This window comes from Rattus norvegicus, chromosome X, assembly GCF_021556685.1.
Source record: "Rattus norvegicus strain SHRSP/BbbUtx chromosome X, alternate assembly SHRSP_T2T, whole genome shotgun sequence".
NCBI classification, from domain to species: Eukaryota; Metazoa; Chordata; class Mammalia; order Rodentia; family Muridae; genus Rattus; species Rattus norvegicus.
In genome coordinates this window covers 85,219,716-85,239,469 of record NC_141554.1, presented here as the reverse complement: position 1 = coordinate 85,239,469, position 19,754 = coordinate 85,219,716, and the positions used below count along the sequence as shown (strand labels likewise).

Sequence of the window (19,754 nt, the reverse complement as noted above, 5' to 3'; positions counted from 1 at the left end):
TATTTTGGTTATAAGGCCTCTATCTGTTGTATGATTGGTAAAGATCTTTCCCCAATCTGTTGGTTGCCATTTTTTCCTAACCACAGTGTCCTTTGCCTTACAGAAGCTTTGCAGTTTTATGAGATCCCATTTGTCGATTCTTGATCTTAGAGCATAAGCCATTGGTGTTTTGTTCAGGAAATTTTTTCCAGTGCCCATGTGTTCCAGATGCTTCCCTAGTTTTTCTTCTATTAGTTTGAGTGTGTCTGGTTTGATGTGGAGGTCCTTGATCCACTTGGACTTAAGCTTTGTACAGGGTGATAAGCATGGATCGATCTGCATTCTTCTACATGTTGACCTCCAGTTGAACCAGCACCATTTGCTGAAAATGCTATCTTTTTTCCATTGGATGGTTTTGGCTCCTTTGTCAAAAATCAAGTGACCATAGGTGTGTGGGTTCATTTCTGGGTCTTCAATTCTGTTCCATTGGTCTATCTGTCTGTCTCTGTACCAATACCATGCAGTTTTTATCACTATTGCTCTGCAATACTGCTTGAGTTCAGGGATAGTGATTCCCCCTGAAGTCCTTTTATTGTTGAGGATAGTTTTAGCTATCCTGGGTTTTTTGTTATTCCAGATGAATTTGCAAATTGTTCTGTCTAACTCTTTGAAGAATTGGATTGGTATTTTGATGGGGATTGCATTGAATGTATAGATCGCTTTTGGTAAAATGGCCATTTTTACTATATTAATCCTGCCAATCCATGAGCATGGGAGATCTTTCCATCTTCTGAGGACTTCTTCAATTTCTTTCTTAAGTGTCTTGAAGTTCTTATTGTACAAATCTTTTAGTTGCTTGGTTAAAGTCACACCGAGGTACTTTATATTATTTGGGTCTATTATGAAGGGTGTCGTTTCCCTAATTTCTTTCTCGGCTTGTTTCTCTTTTGTGTAGAGGAAGGGTACTGATTTATTTGAGTTAATTTTATACCCAGCCACTTTGCTGAAGTTGTTTATCAGCTTTAGTAGTTCTCTGGTGGAACTTTTGGGCTCACTTAAATATACTATCATATCATCTGCAAATAGTGATATTTTGACTTCTTCTTTTCCGATCTGTATCCCCTTGACCTCTTTTTGTTGTCTGATTGCTCTGGCTAGAACTTCAAGAACTATATTGAATAAGTAGGGAGAGAGTGGGCAGCCTTATCTAGTCCATGATTTTAGTGGGATTGCTTCAATTTTCTCTCCATTTAGTTTAATGCTAGCAACTGGTTTGCTGTATATGGCTTTTACTATGTTTAGGTATGGGCCTTAAATTCCTATTCTTTCCAGGACTTTTATCATGAAGGGGTGTTGAATTTTGTCAAATGCTTTCTCAGCATCTAATGAAATGATCATGTGGTTTTGTTCTTTCAGTTTGTTTATATAATGGATCACATTGATGGTTTTCCGTATATTAAACCATCCCTGCATGCCTGGGATGAAGCCTACTTGATCATGGTAGATGATTGTTTTGATGTGCTCTTGGATTCGGTTTGCCAGAATTTTATTGAGTATTTTTGCGTCGATATTCATAAGGGAAATTGGTCTGAAGTTCTCTTTCTTTGTTGGGTCTTTGTGTGGTTTAGGTATAAGATTAATTGTGGCTTCATAGAAGGAATTCGGTAGTGCTCCATCTGTTTCAATTTTGTGGAATAGTTTGGATAATATTGGTACGAGGTCTTCTATGAAGGTCTGATAGAATTCTGCACTAAACCCGTCTGGACCTGGGCTCTTTTTGGTTGGGAGACCTTTAATGACTGCTTCTATTTCCTTAGGATTTATGGGGTTGTTTAACTGGTTTATCTGTTCCTGATTTAACTTCGGTACCTGGTATCTGTCTAGGAAATTGTCCATTTCCTGCAGATTTTCAAGTTTTGTTGAATATAGGTTTTTATAGTAAGAACTGATGATTTTTTGAATTTCCTCTGAATCTGTTGTTATGTCTCCCTTTTCATTTCTGATTTTGTTAATTTGTACACACTCTCTGTGTCCTCTCGTTAGTCTGGCTAAGGGTTTATCTATCTTGTTGATTTTCTCAAAGAACCAACTTTTGCTTCTGTTGATTCTTTCTATGGTCATTTTTGTTTCTACTTGGTTGATTTCAGCTCTGAGTTTGATTATTTCCTGCCTTCTACTACTCCTGGGTGTATTTGCTTCGTTTTGTTCTAGAGCTTTTAGGTGTGCTGTCAAGCTGCTGACATATGCTCTTTCCTGTTTCTTTCTGCAGGCACTCAGCGCTATGAGTTTTCCTCTTAGCCCAGTTTTCATTGTGTCCCATAAGTTTGGATATGTTGTACCATCATTTTCATTAAATTCTAAAAAGTCTTTAATTTCTTCCTTTATTTCTTCCTTGACCAGGTTATCATTGAGTAGAGCATTGTTCAATTTCCACGTATCTGTAGGCATTCTTCCCTTATTTTTATTGAAGACCAGTTTTAGGCCGTGGTGGTCTGATAGCACGCATGGGACAATTTCTATCTTTTTGTACCTGTTGAGGCCCGTTTTTGACCAATTATCTGGTCAATTTTGGGGAAAGTACCATGAGGAGCTGAGAAGAAGGTATATCCTTTTGCTTTAGGATAGAATGTTCTATAAATACCTGTTAAGTCCATTTGGCTCATGACTTCTCTTAGTCTGTCTACGTCTCTGTTTAATTTCTGTTTCCATGATCTGTCCATTGATGAGAGTGGGGTGTTGAAATCTCCCACTACTATTGTGTGAGGTCCAATGTGTGTTTTGAGCTTTAGTAAGGTTTCTTTTACATATGTAGGTGCCCTTGTATTTGGGGCATCGATATTTAGGATTGAGAGTTCATCTTGGTGGATTTTTCCTTTGATGAATATGAAGTGTCCTTCCTTATCTTTTTTGATGACTTTTAGTTGAAAATTGATTTTATTTGATATTAGAATGGCTACTCCAGCTTGCTTCTTCCGACCATTTGCTTGGAAAGTCGTTTTCCAGCCTTTCACTCTGAGGTAGTGTCTGTCTTTGTCTCTGAGGTGTGTTTCCTATAGGCAGCAGAATGCAGGATCCTCGTTGCGTATCCAGTTTGTTAATCGATGTCTTTTATTGGGGAGTTGAGGCCATTGATGTTGAGAGATATTAATGAATAGTGATTATTGCTTCCTGTTATATTCATATTTGGATATGAGGTTATGTTTGTGTGCTTTTCTTCTCTTTGTTTTGTTGCCAAGACGATTAGTTTCTTGCTTCTTCTAGGGTATAGCTTGCCTCCTTATGTTGGGCTTTACCATTTATTATCCTTTGTAGTGCTGGATTTGTAGAAAGATACTGTGTAAATTTGGTTTTGTCATGGAATATCTTGGTTTCTCCATCTATGTTAATTGAAGTTTTGCAGGATGCAGTAACCTGTGTTGGCATTTGTGTTCTCTTAGGGTCTGTATGACATCTGTCCAGGATCTTCTGGCTTTCATAGTTCCTGGCGAAAAGTCTGGTGTAATTCTGATAGGTCTGCCTTTATATGTTACTTGACCTTTTTCCCTTACTGCTTTTAATATTCTTTCTTTATTTTGTGCGTTTGGTGTTTTGACTCTTATGTGACGGGAGGTGTTTCCTTTCTGGTCCAATCAATTTGGAGTTCTGTAGGCTTCTTGTATGCCTATGGGTATCTCTTTTTGTAGGTTATGGAAGTTTTCTTCTATGATTTTGTTGAAGATATTTACTGGTCCTTTGAGCTGGGAGTCTTCACTCTCTTCTATACCTATTATCCTTAGGTTTGATCTTCTCATTGAGTCCTGGATTTCCTGTATGTTTTGGACCAGTAGCTTTTTCCGTTTTACATTATCCTTGACAGTTGAGTCAATGATTTCTATAGAATCTTCTGCTCCTGAGATTCTCTCTTCCATCTCTTGTATTCTGTTGGTGAAGCTCGTATCTACAGCTCCTTGTCTCTTCTTTTGGTTTTCTATATCCAGGGTTGTTTCCAAGTGTTCTTTCTTGATTGCTTCTATTTCCATTTTTAATTCCTTCAACTGTTTGATTGTGTTTTCCTGGAATTCTTTCAGGGATTTTTGTGACTCCTCTCTATGTGCATCTACTTGTTTATTTATGATTTCCTGGAATTCTTTCAGGGATTTTTGCGATTCCTCTGTGTAAGCTTCTACTTGTTCTCTAAGGGAGTTCTTCACGTCTTTCTTGAAGTCCTCCAGCATCATGATCACATATGATTTTGAAACTATATCTTGCTTTTCTGGTGTGTTTGGATATTCCGTGTTTGCTTTGGTGGGAGAATTGGGCTCCGATGATGCCATGTAGTCTTGGTTTCTGTTGCTTGGGTTCCTGCGCTTGCCTCTCGCCATCAGATTATCTCTAGTGTTACTTTGTTCTGCTATTTCTGACAGTGGCTAGACTGTCCTATAAGCCTGTGTGTCAGGAGTGCTGTAGACCTGTTTTCCTGTTTTCTTTCAGCCAGTTATGGGGACAGAGTGTTCTGCTTTCGGGCGTGTAGTTTTTCCTATCTACAGGCCTCCAGCTGTTCCTGTGGGCCTGTGTCTGGTGTTCACCAGGCAGGTCACTTGCAGCAGAAAAGTTGGTCTTACCTGTGGTCCCGAGGCTCAAGTTTGCTCGTGGGGTGCTGCCTACAAGCTCTCCGCGGTGGCAGCAACCAGGAAGATCTGCGCCATCGTTTCCAGGAGCCTCCGTGCATCAGGGTTCCAGATGGCGTTTGGTGTTTTCTTCAGGCGTCAGAGATGTGTGCAGAGTGCAGTCTCTTCTGGTTTCCCAGGCGTGTCTGCCTCTCTGTAGGTTTAGCTCTCCCTCCCATGGGATTTGGGTGCAGAGAACTGTTTATCTGGTCTGTCCCTTCAGGTTCCGGCGGTGTCTCAGGCACAGGGGTCCTGCTGCTCCTGGGCCCTCCCCCACGGGAACCCAGAGGCCGTATACAGTTTCCTCTTGGGCCAGGGATGTGGGCAGGGGTGGGCAATGTTGGTGCTCTCTTCTGCTCTTCAGCCTCAGGAGTGCCCACCTGACCAGGCGGTGAGGTCTCTCTCCCACGGGGTTTGGGAGCAGAGAGCTGCTGCAGGCCAGGATCTGCGGGTTTGGGACTCCAGGTAAACACTGGAAGTGCCCGGTCCTAGTGGAATTTTGCCTCTGTGTGTCCTGAGTTCACCAGGCAGGTCTCTTGCAGCAGAAAAGTTGGTCTTACCTGTGGACCCAAGGCTCAAGTTTGCTCGTGGGGTGCTACCTACGAGCTCTCCGTGGCGGCAGCAACCAGGAAGATCTGCGCCGCCCTTTCCGGGAGCCTCCGTGCACCAGGGTTCTAGATGGCGTTTGGTGTTTTCCTCTGGCGTCCCATTTGTGAATTTCAGTGATATAATGTAGTATGTAATTTGATTTGTACTTGGTTAAAATTTTAGATTTAAAGTCTCCATGCTATAGATCAAAGTGAAAAAGTCTGAAAGTAATGAACCATTCATTGTATTAAGCTTTTTTAAAAAGTATTAAATATTCGATAAATCATTTACTAGTATAAGAATGACATTTTTACCATGTGGGGAGTGTTGATTCTTAAGTTGATCTCACTAAAGTGACTTAATAGGGACATTTTTCTAGTGGTAAGACACATCAAACTTAGGTGAAAGATGTTGAGCTAATATAGTAATGTATTAACAAACAGGCTTTAATCTCATTTAAATACTCAAATATGTGGGGTTACTATTACTAGTCTGCTTAAGGCACCCAAATGTACATCTCAAAAACTTTAACGGTAAAGTTATTAAGAATACAAGTCTACGGGTTAGGGATTTAGCTCAGTGGTAGAGCACTTGCCTAGCAAGCGCAAAGCCCTTGGTTCAGTCCCCAGCTCTGAAAAAAAGAAAAGAAAAGAAAAAGAATACAAGTCTAGTCAAATTGTAGCAAACAATAGTATAGGGTACACTAGGGTTTTGTTAATGGTGTTAATATGTGACCTGAATGCATATGCTTCATCTCATTTTCTGAATGTATTCTATTTATGAAGCAATGCAGAAGTAACTTTTGGGAAACAATTTAGATACAATCTGTTTCAGGCAAAAAGTGTTTTGTAAAATATTACTATCACATACATAATTTACATATTATTTATAGACTGAAAGAAAATTTTTGATTGTTTAGTTTTTAATTAGAATCAAACCACATGTATGCTATAAAAATTCTAGGCTAAAATTTCTTAGATGTTTTTAAGGAAGATATTCCCAAGGCCAAATAGCTAGTTAAAACTTTTATATTTCCTTTATATTCTACTAATGATTTTTATCTCACAAAGCTCTAAAAGTAAAACTATCGTTTATCGCATTTTGGATTTTATATTACATATGATTTTGTGCCAATATTTTTAAGAAAATTTCTATGTAAAAGCATATTATACTAAAACTTTTTAGTTACTGAAAATATCTCAGTTAAAAGTATGTTCTCACAATTTTAAACATACTAGGAGATTTTCTTATTTTTACAGGAAAAAAAATTAAAATTTAAACACCAGTTGGGTTTTAAACATAATTCTGTTGATAAATCCTTCCAATGTATATTATATTAATGGAATTTTAAAACTTAAACTATATTACTGGAAAACTGCAATGCTGAAAATGATTAAACAATAAAATTTTAAAGTGTTCTTAGTGAGCAATACTGTATTTTATTTATTATGAATTGCTGTACTAAAATACAATTTAGTAATAATAATAAATCCTATGTTTACAAAGTTAATATATTTAAGCTATGCCAATTAAATATAGCTTCTAGTTACTGGATTTCATACTTATCAAGACTTTTAACCCAACTGCTCTTTCTATTAAGTGTGCATTTTATAAGTTAGTTTGTATAGTGTAAAGGTACTTCTCTCCCTAAGGATAGAATTAGTAAGATTATCATAAAAGTGTGACGATCAGTATAGATAATTTACCATCTACCTATGATAGTGAACTTCGGGTACAAAAGTGTTAATACATATATAACAATGTACAAAGGTAGTATGTAATTAATTATTAGTAGAAAAAGAGTTTTGAAGTCTTTTCTCAAAAATTGGTATAATTTCTCACAAATTGGTGACGTTTTTATTTTTAACTCTTGCTTCCCGAAAACAACTGAAAATATTTAAATATCAAACAATCTGTTGTGTTTATAAAAAGTAAAGGAACCTGGACCATGTAAGAAAGAATTGTGAAACTGGCTTAAATAAATTTATTGCATAATAATAATAAAGAATAGTTTCAATAAAAATCTTCCCTTTGCAGTCGGGTATGCCTGGGACACAGTCAGCCTAATAAAACTGTCCTCTGAGAGGCTCCATTCAGCAGCTAATTGAAACAAAGGCAGAGACCAACAGCCAAAGATTAAATGAAGCTCAAGAAGTTGTGTGGAAGAGTTTGGGGAAGAATTGAGAAGCCCAAACAGGATATGAACTCCACAGGAAGACCAACATTTTCAACTAAACTAGACCCTTGGTGGCTCCCAGAGACTGAACCATCAACCAACAAGCATACATAGGTTGGACCTATATTCCACCCCACATATATGTCGTAAATGTGCAGCTCTCTTTTCATGTGGGGTCCCCCCAATAACTGTACCGGGAGCTTACCCTGACTATTGCCTGTCTGTGGATCCTACTCTCCTAACTGGGCTATCTTGTCTGGACTCAGTGGGAGGATATACCTAGTCCTGCAGTGACTTGAAGTGACAAAATAGGTTTATACCCAGTGAAGAACACCCCATTCTTAGAGATGAAATGGAGGAGACATGGGGAAAAGGCCATGTGAAATGGGGACTGAGAGGAGAGAAACTAGGATTGGGATGTAAAGAGAATCAATGGAGAAAAATCTTCCTTTCTTCCTTTTTAAGATAAATTACTGAAATTCACAAGATAACCATGCTTTAACTGAGAATCAAACTAAAGACTAACTGAAACATTCATTAAGCTTTTCAAAATATTATTCTTTTTGAAAAAATAAAACACCTTTTAAAAATAAAAGTTGTTCTATATTAAGATTTAGTGTGTGTGTTGGGGTGTGTGTGTGTGTGTGTGTGTGTGTGTGTGTGTGTGTGTGTGTGTCTAAGTCATAGAACCACTTTCAAGAATAGGTGCTCTACCTTTACCATGTGGGCCCTGGAATTGAACTCAGTTTGTCAGTCCTGGCTGCAAATGACTTTACCTGCTAAGCCAGCTCACTAGCCTTTTATTCTGAATTTCAATTAGGTCTCTGGATATTAAAAGGATCATTAGTTAAGAAACTCAGAATGGAAAAGTTTTATATGTTCAGTTATGTTCTGTTCATTTTTTAGAAAGCACCTCTCTATGTAGTCCAGGCTAAATTGTTAGAAGTATGAGCATGTAACAGCATGCCTAGATTGGTTATATTTTCAAAGTGTGCATTATTATATTCATAAAATCCAAAATAAGGAAACAGATGAACCAACGTGGGAACTCCAGATCTTGGTGAGAGTACTGATTAAGACGGAACCAGGCTGAATCTATAACAGGCTGCAAACTGACAGTTTGGGGAGACTAGGTCTAAGTTTCTGTTTCTCAGAAATGAGAACCCAGATCACCTGGATCAAGGAACCCTTGGTCAGCCAACCATATCCACAGGCAGCCAATCCAAGGACACCTTGTCATCTGGCCTGAAGAATAGGTACCTAGAATGAGAAAGCAACCCGCTGTGGAGTCTCCAGAGCCTAGCCAATTATATAATCAATCAGCCTCCTAGAAATAGAGCTAACCAATCAAGGTAAAAGGACACTTACCCCTCCCTGGAATTCCCCTAACTGACAATAAAAGTTGAGCCTTCATGTCCATTAGGGGAGACCCCTGCATGCAGAAAATTCAGCTGAATAAACATGTTCTTTTGCATACTCTTGAGTACTATTCTTTGGAGATTGTTGGGCCCTGACATTGGGAAACTAAGGCAAAATGATCCTAAGTCTCAAGTCAGCCTAAGTTAAAAGAGAACCTATGTATAAAGAGAGTTCTTGCTCTTTTTAACATATTATACATATTATATATACATACTAAATACACATATTGTATATTATATATACATATGTATGTACATATACAAACACACACACACACAGACACACACACACACACACACACACACACACACACACACACGGGCACGGGCACGGACACGGACACGGACATGTACACACGAAAGGGGGAAAACTACAACAAAGAAGATGAGATGACAGCCATGTCAAGAAGAAACATGTATTATCATAACTGAAATAATTCCAGTATAATAAGGAAATAATTAAAGTTTAAATTGTGAATTATGTTGAGATCCTCAAGTATAAAACTATTCACTGCCACAAAGAAATAGGAAAATCAAAAGAAATCCTAGATCGTTCTAGTAAAGGCACGCTTTTTATAAAGACTGAAAAATATGTCTTCACTCTCTTTATAAAATGTCTTTTAACATAGGAATGGATACAGGAAATGTGGTACATTTATACAATGGAGTACTACTCAGCTATTACAAACAATGTCTTCATGTAATTCTGAGGCAAATGGATGGAACTAGAAAATATCCTGAGTGAGGTAACCCAATCACAAAAGAACACACATGGTATATACTCACTGATAAGTGGATATAGAACACACACGGTATATACTCACTGATAAGTGGATATTAACTCCAAAGCTCCGAATATCCAACATAAAATTCACAGACCATATGAAGCTCAAGAAAAAGGAAGATCAAAGTATGGATGCTCCAGTCCTTACTAGAAAGGGGAACAAACTATTCACAGGAGAAAATACAGAGACAAAATGTATAGCAGAGACTGAAGGAAGGGCCATCCAGAGACTGCCCCACCTGGGGATCCATCACATATGCAGTCACTAAACCCAGACACTATTGCGGTTGCCAAGAAGTACATGCTGACATGAGCCTGATATGGATGTCTCCTGAGAAGCTCTGCCAGATCCTGAGAAATACAGAAGTGAATTCTCACAGGCAACCATTGGAGTGAGCACTGGGTCCACAAGGGAGGAGTTAGAGAATGAACTGAAGGCATGCTTTCAAACTATGAACAGTAAAGATCGGTGGTTGATGATATAAATAAGAAAACACAGGAGAATACACTGATTGAATATGAAAAACATTTTGACAACTTGAAAGCTGTTTCTCTTAACTAGTATAATGGTGTTTGCTGCCATTTTTCTATGTCATTACATATTCATATATCTAAAAAGGCAAAATCATGTAGCAACATGCTTCTAAATTAATACAACAGGGACACATACCAGTATAATTTCTACAAAATATCACTTTTGTTAGGAGTAGAATGTTAAAAGGTCAATGTTTTTCAATATGGAGACTGTAAAATTATCTCTGAGAATGCAGACTACTGAGATGGTTTTGTAGGTGAAGGACCTCACTGCTAAGCTTGATGACCTGAGTTTAATCTAATCAGTTGAAGGAGAGAACCAACTTCCTTAAGGGATCCTTTGATTACCATTCACACACTGTGGTATGCCTCTCCTCCCAAAGAAATAAAGAAACACCAAAAAAATAAAAGATTTATTATTTTACTACTATACATCACCTGTTCAGAAATATAGCTAGCAAATACCATAAAATGGTATTGATTCATTTTGAAACAGATATTTATTATCAGTGTGTTTAGTCCAAAACATTTAATTTTTTAAGATATATGAACCAAATTAGGACTGTTTAATTTCTAATTTTCTTTAAAGGTTTCTATTTGGCAGCATGACAAACACCCAATTAGAAATATAAAGCATGAAATGTATTTATGCTTCTTAAATACTTCATTATTTTGACACCATGGAGTTTGAGTAGAACTATGTTTTGCTATTTAATAAATATAAATCATATGATGACACAATTGAGACAATGTGATTTTATGATTATTCATTCAAGTCTAAAAGTGGCTAGACAATAATTTATTTCTTAGTGTTTGTTTAATGTTAGTTTACATAGGAATGCAAATAAGGTAACTATGTGATATCAGAAGTTGTTACTATATACACATCTAAACAATTCTTTAATTATGGTAAACATTTTATTTTACTTATGAGAACTGGAGGCTTGAATAATCTAATTAGTAGATGTATGCTCTTGTCAGAGTTGTCTGGAAGTATTTTAAATGTGTTCTTTCTGTGTTTGAAAACTGGAAGAGTAACTGATTTTATCTAAGATATAAGTCTAAAGTTTTGTTTCATGGATTACAAAGAATGCAGTTGTCTGAATAAAATAAGCATAATTCACTGTGCCTATCAGGGGATATTTTCTTATCTTGTAGGCCAATTAAGACATTTGATTTAGTCATACACGTTCTTAGATTTCTGTCTTGCCTACTGGAATTGATAATTTTAATATTATCCATTCACTCCCCCTAAACTGAACTTTTGGCTTGCCTCACAGCAAAGTTAATAACAAGCCTTGATCTAATTTTCAACTGTTAACTAACTTGTCATCCCACTGTGTACTCTATCTGTGTAAGTTTAACCTGACTTTAAAAAAAACAGCCAACAGTGTAACAGCCAACTTCACTTGCCTAGGATTTTCCCCGCAATAAGCTTTTGTAACCTACAATATAACAGAACTTTAATCTTTTGTTATGTACTTGTCCATTCCTTTGATCTAGAGTAGAGTGTGTGTGTGTGTGTGTGTGTGTGTGTGTGTGTGTGTGTGTGTTGTTAATCAGTTGCCAAAAACAGCCAACAGGTTATAAAACAAATATCTGCCACAAATATTGAGAGAAACCTTGGATATAACTTGCAGTACTGTTTAGTAATCTGGGTCAGTTATGTAATTAAAATGACTTCTTCTCATGTAAAACAGTTAAGAATTTCTATAAAGAATCTTTCATTCCTTTCCCATGCCATTTTTTCTGTGCTGTTCAATAAATGCATATCAAAACCCTTTGTTGGGGGCATACAGAGATGAGAAGTAGATTGTTCAAGTTTGGGCTCATTCTTGGTCACATTAATATAAGAAGAAGTTAGTATTTTTATTTCTTAATGAATTATCTATTTATTTTGATGTCCTAGAGAAGAAATAGTTGTTAAGTTAGTGAAGTTCCCATTTATAGAGAAATTTTAATCTAGTAACATTAGTGCTCTGGCAAGGAATCACATCCAAAGACCTTCTAGGTGTATGCAATCCAGGTGGAATTCAGGGACACCATCAGTACCCTTAATCCCTCTGGGTGGAATAGAGACCTTTAAACCCTTACGATGAAGTAAGTTAGTTTGTAGAAGAAAGAAGCCATGTTTGAAAGTGACATCTAGTTGAGGGGCAGACAAAGTAAGGAATAAGGGAAAGATTTGAGAGTCAGAGATAGAATATGCCCAACTCATGAGAACAGATCAGGAAAGAGATGTGACTTAAGAGATCAATGCAGAGAGAGTGGTGAGGGTAAGCAGACTTTTTTTTTAACCAGGATAGTGTAATATAGAGACAAATTGCAGAGAGAACAAACTAAACACAGATGAAGACACAAGAAGACAAAAATTAAATCTGGTGAATGAAAGTTTTACACCAATCCACCCACTCATCTACTCACCTTTTCATCTGTCTGACCTTCTTTCCTTCCCTCTACTCATCCATCTTTCCCTTCATCCATCCATCCATCCATCCATCCATCCATCCATCCATCCATCCAACCACCCACACATTCAACAAGCATTAATGTCCTACCTTGTAATACCATTACTAAATGTTAAAATTAGAGAAACTAATAGAAAAAAAGTCTCACCCTTAGGTGAACGCAGTGTGATGAGCTTATTATCAGTATTATTTATATAGTATTATGTGACTACAAAGAACAAATTGACTAATTCTTCCTAAGGTTTTGGGCAAAATTTCAGGAAAGAACCAGTATTTGAGATTCATGAATATTGGAGAGTGAAAAGTAACTAACAAAGCAGAGAAAGAAGAATAAGAAACCAAAATATAATAAAGGCCCAAAATGTTAGAACACATGGCATGTCAATGAATATGGGAGTATTTAAAGTATGGCTAGTAATTCCCAGACAGGCAATCATAGGAGTTGAGATTGAAAGATTGATAAAATTTCCACAAATGTGTATGTAATGCTAAGGCATTATACTTCTAAAATTAACTTATATACATAGAAGCAGGGTTGTTAAAGTGATTTCTTACTATAGACCATGGTAGTACTATGGTTTTTTAATTTATATCCAAAGAATACTATAAGACATATTTTTATCTAGGGATATACGTTCTAATAAGCAATATTTCTTAAGCTATTAAGTTTATCCCTCACAAATAGTACAATACCTACAATTAATTTATCCCTCTTCAATACCTGCAATTAATTTAAGTTACATACCATTGATAGATGTTGAATGGCTGGTGAATCTGCTTTGCGTTTCAGTGAAGAACTCATTGTTTCAGGTTCAGTTGTAATTGGCTAAAAGCAAAGGTAAAATAAGTTTAAATACAGACACAAATTTGATACAAAAAAGAAACCATATTATTTATAGGAGGCCCAGACAGCTCATTTTTTAATATTTCCATTAAACTGTCATATCATAAACACATATACTCGGGTATACATAAACAGTGCATGAAATAAGGAGAACTTATATGATAGGCATTATTCTGAGGGTTTAAGGGAATGTTAGCTCTTTAAATCCTTTTAACAACCTTATTATGTTGCAGGTACAATTATTATAGATATGAAGAAACCAAGACTTGGAGAAGTAATTTAATCTGGTCAGTAATTCAGTTATAGAATTGAGATTTGTCCAAAGATGCCTAAAAATGGAATCAAACCTTTTAACACTAAATCAATTTAATAAATTTAAAAGTCTAAATTTAACAGCATCATGTGAGTTGATTTATTTGAGAATTTTTCTATAAAACATAACAATTAGCAGTTTCTATTTTAATGCTTTAGAAATATTAACTTATTTAGCATGGCTTAGTGTTACATTTATTATACTTAAATGTATTAATGAGTATATTATACAAAATATAGTATATTGTCTTCCCTTGAACTTCTGAAAAATTGTTTAACTAGTATACTTAAAGTAGATTAGTAACTATATATCGAAGTATTTTATAACCAAGAAAAAAATTTATATCAAGACTTAATCATGCATAAATAAAAATTTAAATGACAAACGAATAATGTGTTTAAATGACTACTAAAATATTCAATCAAAGAACAGCTCAAAATCATAGTCTGACTGATGATTCCTATGAAACATATAGGGGGAAAATACCATAAATTTTATTAAAATTAATTTTTGAAACTGACCAAAAAGTAAGTTTTTCAAACTCATTCTACAAGGCCAGCTTTTCTATGAGACGAAACAATATAAAAGAAAGCTATGAACTACTATCCTTAACTAATGTATGCATCTTCAACAAAATATTACCAAACCAAATAAAAAAGTATGAAAAGTTATTCACTATGATCATGTAGAACTCTTCCTAATATCCAAAGGGAGTTTAAGATGAATGGATCAATGAGACACATAGCCAGAATAAATAATAAAACCATATAATCATCTCTGTAAGTACAAAATCAGTATTTAATAAAATTAAACATAAGGATGATGAAAAATTAGATACAGAAGAATATTTCAGTATAATAAAAACATTCAAACTTAAGAAAAGAAACATAACATTAAACTGAATGGAGGAAACCTAAAATCTTTCTGCCTTAAATCTGGTACAACCCAAGATGTATAAGTTCATCAATTTAATTCAATATACTACTGGAGTCTAGTTTGTATAGTTAAAACAAATAAACAAACAAATAAACAAACAAAAAAGACATAAAAATGGAATTCTTCCTAAGTCATATTGTCTCTATTTGTTGATGGACATGTATTTATATATTAAAAAGGCCAAAAAAGCATTAGAACTAATACATGTGTTCTTATTTCCAGTATTGGAGATTGATTATAGAGCCTCATACTGTTGAACAATCAGTCTACCATTGATCTACATTCCTGAACACTAAGATTAATAAATTAATTCATTAAGTTGCAACCTATATAACCAATACATAAAAATCAGTAGCATAACCATATGCAACTTACAATAATTACAAAAATTTAAATCATTTATGAATAGATTTAATGAAGGCACTGAAAGATTAGCAACATTAAAAATATGGTAGGTTGAGGAAAAGAACTGTGAAAAATGCAAAAAAAATGTTATTATATTAATAGATTTGTTTCTTTTTAACATGATGAAAAATATCCTAAAATTTTATTGGAACCACTTTAACTCTAAACAACTAAATAATCTTGAGAAAAATAGCAAAAAGGAGATATTACTACTTGCCACTATGGTAACCAAAACAGAATGATATGGACATAAAAATAACAGTAAATGGAATAAATAAGTAACTAAGAAGTGAGTCTGTATATTTACAACCCAATGAATTTTGACAATCATAAAAACCCACATTATAAAAGTACAGTATTTTCCATATGTAGTAGAGGATGGGCCTTGTCCAGCATCAATGAGAGGGGAGGCCCTTTTTCCTTTGAAGGCTCAATTCCCCAGTGTAGGTGAATACCAGGTGAGGAGGTGGGGAGGGAGCATCCTCATGGAGGCACATAATGTGCGGGTGCGGGTATGGGATGGGGGTTTTCTGGAAGGGAAACCAGGAAAGGTGATAACATTTGAAATATAAATAAATAAAATATCAATTAAAAAAAGTATAGTATTTTCAGTAACTGATGAAAAATTTTATGTCTACATGTGGCTTAACATTACCCCACTCTTACTGCCTACTACTTCCAAAAACACGATCTAAAATAACTCAGTATCTTAAATGTAAGGCCAGAAATCCATGAAAATATGGGAAGAAAAATGTGAGAAACATTTCACACAATTATCAGGGCAAAACTTTTTGACTATACCTCAAAAGGATAGTAAATAAGGACTTCAAAAAGGCAAATGGTATTCTAGCATATAAAAAGCTGTTGCAAAGTAGTCTCTGGAGTAAAGAAATAACTTACAGAACTGAACTGGTAAATATTTGAAATTATTCATTCAACAAATGGTGATATTAAAAAATAAGGAGCTCAAAATCTTAGTCATATATAAACAAATAGCCCATTAAAAATGAGCATTTTCTCTCAAAAGTTACTTCATAAAAGACATTAACATGGAAATATGTATGAGAAAATATTCAATATTATTAATAATCAGAGAAATGAAAGTCAAGACCAAAATGAGATATCAATTCACTTCAAACAGGTTACTACTATCAGTGAGATAAATGACAACACATGAAAATGCATAAATGGAACCCTTGAACACAGTTAATGAAAATGTAAATTAGCAGAACTATTACAGAAAGACATATGGATGTTTGTAAAACATACACAACACAAAACAGAAAATAGAACTTTTTCAAGATCCATTCGTCCAATTCCTCATTGTATATCTAAAGCAATGGAAACCAGTACGGCAAAGATAAACCTTCATCCTTATTCACTGTAGCACTATTAACAAAAGCTAAGAAATGAAAATAACTAATATGACCATGAATGAGTGTAATATACATCCCCCCCACACACAAAATGGAATACTATTCTTTGGTAAAAAGAAGCTCTTATCATTTGTAACAACATGGTTATGAGTAAACATAATTATGTCAACTGAGATAAATCTAAACAAAGAATAACAAACATCTGATTTCACTCATAATTGAAATCCAAGAAGATGTATCATATGTAAAGAGAAAAAAAAACTTGTCAGCAGAGCTGATAAAAAAGAAGAGTTTAGAAGAGGATGACCAATGTGTACTAAGCTAATGTTAAATGGAAGTGGTTACTTGTGATGTGCAACTGCACATTAGGTACCATAGTGATTATGCAATAGTGACTACATAGTTACTTTATCCTGTTTGCTATACAATTTGTGATGAAAATATTTAAAATCTAGATTATCACACATTTTCAAATATATTAAAACGTTTTAACTCTAATCATCAAACCCTGCAATACATGAACAAAACATTTAATAGATGTATTCAGTTAGCATAAGGAATAGAGAAGTTCAATGCAAATAATTATAACCTGAAAAGTAGAGAAGATACTTGGGAGAACTTACTTCACTTACAAATAAAATGAACTGACTGTTGCATAATGTAAATGTTACTCAACTTTATCTGAGCCATAATTATATATGTAGTTTAAGACAATACAGAATTGAGGGACAATGGTTTTGAATTCTGTCATAATTTCAAAGAAGGTATGTTTTTACGAGTGAAACTCTACATCTTGGTTTCTTCATTAATAAGAGATGCTATTAATGTTTTCCTCACATGGTTGGTGTTATATATTGAATAAATATTATAAATAAAGTGTTTGGCATATAGGTACCACAAACTAACCTCTTTTTTTCATAATATCAAAAAAGAACATTATTTAATTTATGCTTTGATGTATATCTATTTTGGGAAAAAGACATAAAACTGTGCAATATAAACAATGTTGGTGGGGTCATTACTCTCAAAAATTCAAACATGCATTTAGAAGATTTAAACCCATTGTTTTAGGTGGATCAGTATAAATTTGACGGTAGTAGCATTGTAGTTAAGAATAACAAGGAAATGATGGGGATTAAGTTCATTGGTACAGTGCTCACTCAGCACACATAATTTTTTGGGTTTCACATCCAGAATCACCCAAACAATAACACTAATTGACTATTAGTTCCAGTGGTTTCATAGAACTGCTTTATTATTAACAGGAATTCTCAAGATAAAACTGAGTGTCGATTTATTAGAAACTATTGAAAAGTAAAATATCCTCTAATCAACAGAACATCTATTTTCTGATTACAATTTTAAACACATTTGATGAAATAGAAGTCTGGCACTAATAATATAGCTCAAAGTTTAAAGCCAATGAAAATAGTTCTCCATCGTGAAAATAGCATTCAGGAAACTAACCTATAAATACATCCAATTATATTATAGTGAGATATTTTTATATTACATGCTTTCTAAAATAAGTCTCTTATCCTTTCATTATTTTACCTTATCCCTATATTTAAGTTAATAATATAGTTTGCTGTTAACTGTTAGGCCTCTGCATATCTTGGAAGTATAAGTTCTGTTAATAACTTGGAAATATCACAAAAGATATGTATTAGATGTTCAAATGTGAATACATTTGGGCAAAAAAGAATATTTACTCTTTCATTATATAATCTAAAAACTACTGAAAACCTGAAGTCACTTCTATTTCATAAGAAAATTATTCAGACTTATGCTAGAAATATTTAAACATTGTTTACTATACTATATATACATAGTTTTATAAATTATATCCTGCATATTAAGGATATAGCTTATGGTTATGTAGTATTATCAGCATATAATGTATATACTATAGCCATATAACTACAAAATAGATAGATTTTTTTCATACCTTTATTGCCTCAAATATTTTTAAATTCACATAGTGTTTAACATAGTCACAGTTTTGACATAGCTAATATATTTTCAATTATGCATACATTTTCAATGTTATTCTTTTGCCTTAAACTTACTATACTTACAAATACACTATGCTATCAAAACACTCAAGGAAATTCAGTTTTTGTTCTTCTAGATAACTTTCCTACAAGGTGTTTTTCAATCTTAACAGATGTGTATAATAAGCTACCAAAACAAACTTAAAAGACACACTTTTGAAATTTACTTGTAGTTGGTGGTATTCAACATAAATAAGCAGAAACAGAAAACATTTTAAAGGATGAAGCCATTTCTGGACTAAATACATGCCAAGATTTTACAAATCAAGAAATAATTAGATGGCTAGCAGCTAGAAGCTAGAGAATATTTATTCTAGATTAGTACATAATGAGGATCCTATGTTTGCTGAACTAAGTTGATTATATAATTAAAGAACTGAATAAGCACTGAAGTAAAAAAGTTAAAACATAAGATTAAGTAATAGGGGAGGGAGAACGTATTGAATCCAACTCCAGCAGAAAGACATGGCATCAAGTGAGGGTTGGGGTTGCTATCCCACAGCAAATCTCTGACACATAATTATTCTTGTCTAAAAGAAATGCAGGGATAGAAATGGAGAAGAGCCTGAGGAAAGGTTCAGCTACAGGCCCAGAGTGGGATCCAGATCAAGGGGAGGCTCCAAGATCTGACATTATTATTGAGGCTATGGTATGCTTACAAACAGGAGCCTAGCATGACTGCCCTCTGAAAGGCCCAAAAAGCAGCTGAAAGAGTCAGATGCAGATATGTGCATTCGACCAATGAACAGAAGCTACTGACACCTCTGGTGGTATTAGGGAAAAGCTGGAGGAAGCTAAGAAGGAGGGCAACCCTGTAGGAGGACGAGCAGTCTCAATTAACCTGGACCCCTGAGATCTCTCAGACACTGGATCTCCACCCAGGCAGCATACACCAGCTGATATGAGGCCCCCAACACATATACAGCAGAGGACTCCTGGATATGGGTTCACTCAAAGAAGATGCACCTAACCCTCAACAGACTGGAGGCCCCAGGAAGTTCAGAGGTCTGGCAGGGTAGGTGGGATGGGGATATCCTTGTGAGGACCAGGGGTGGGGTGAGGAGGAAGTATGAAATGTGGAACAGTCAGGGGGTGGACCAGGAGGTAAACAAAATCTAGAGCTTAAAAATAAATACATTTTAAAAATTAAAAAAGAAAAGATAAAGGAATACTATAGGAGATATATTGATAATAGAAACATTTAAAAAAATCTTTTAGGGCCTGGTCAGGTGG

The 19,754-nt window shown here is 34.9% G+C and overlaps 1 protein-coding gene across 3 annotated transcripts in view; it reads right to left on the bottom strand.

The window, feature by feature from the left end:
* Tex16 (testis expressed gene 16) overlaps positions 1-19,754 on the bottom strand; it is a 373,047-nt gene that overhangs the window by 186,722 nt on the left and 166,571 nt on the right. For all 3 annotated transcript variants that reach the window (NM_001417287.1, NM_001417288.1, NM_001417289.1), the window contains 1 exon segment: positions 13,339-13,419. In NM_001417287.1, the coding sequence (NP_001404216.1) occupies positions 13,339-13,419 (81 nt within the window).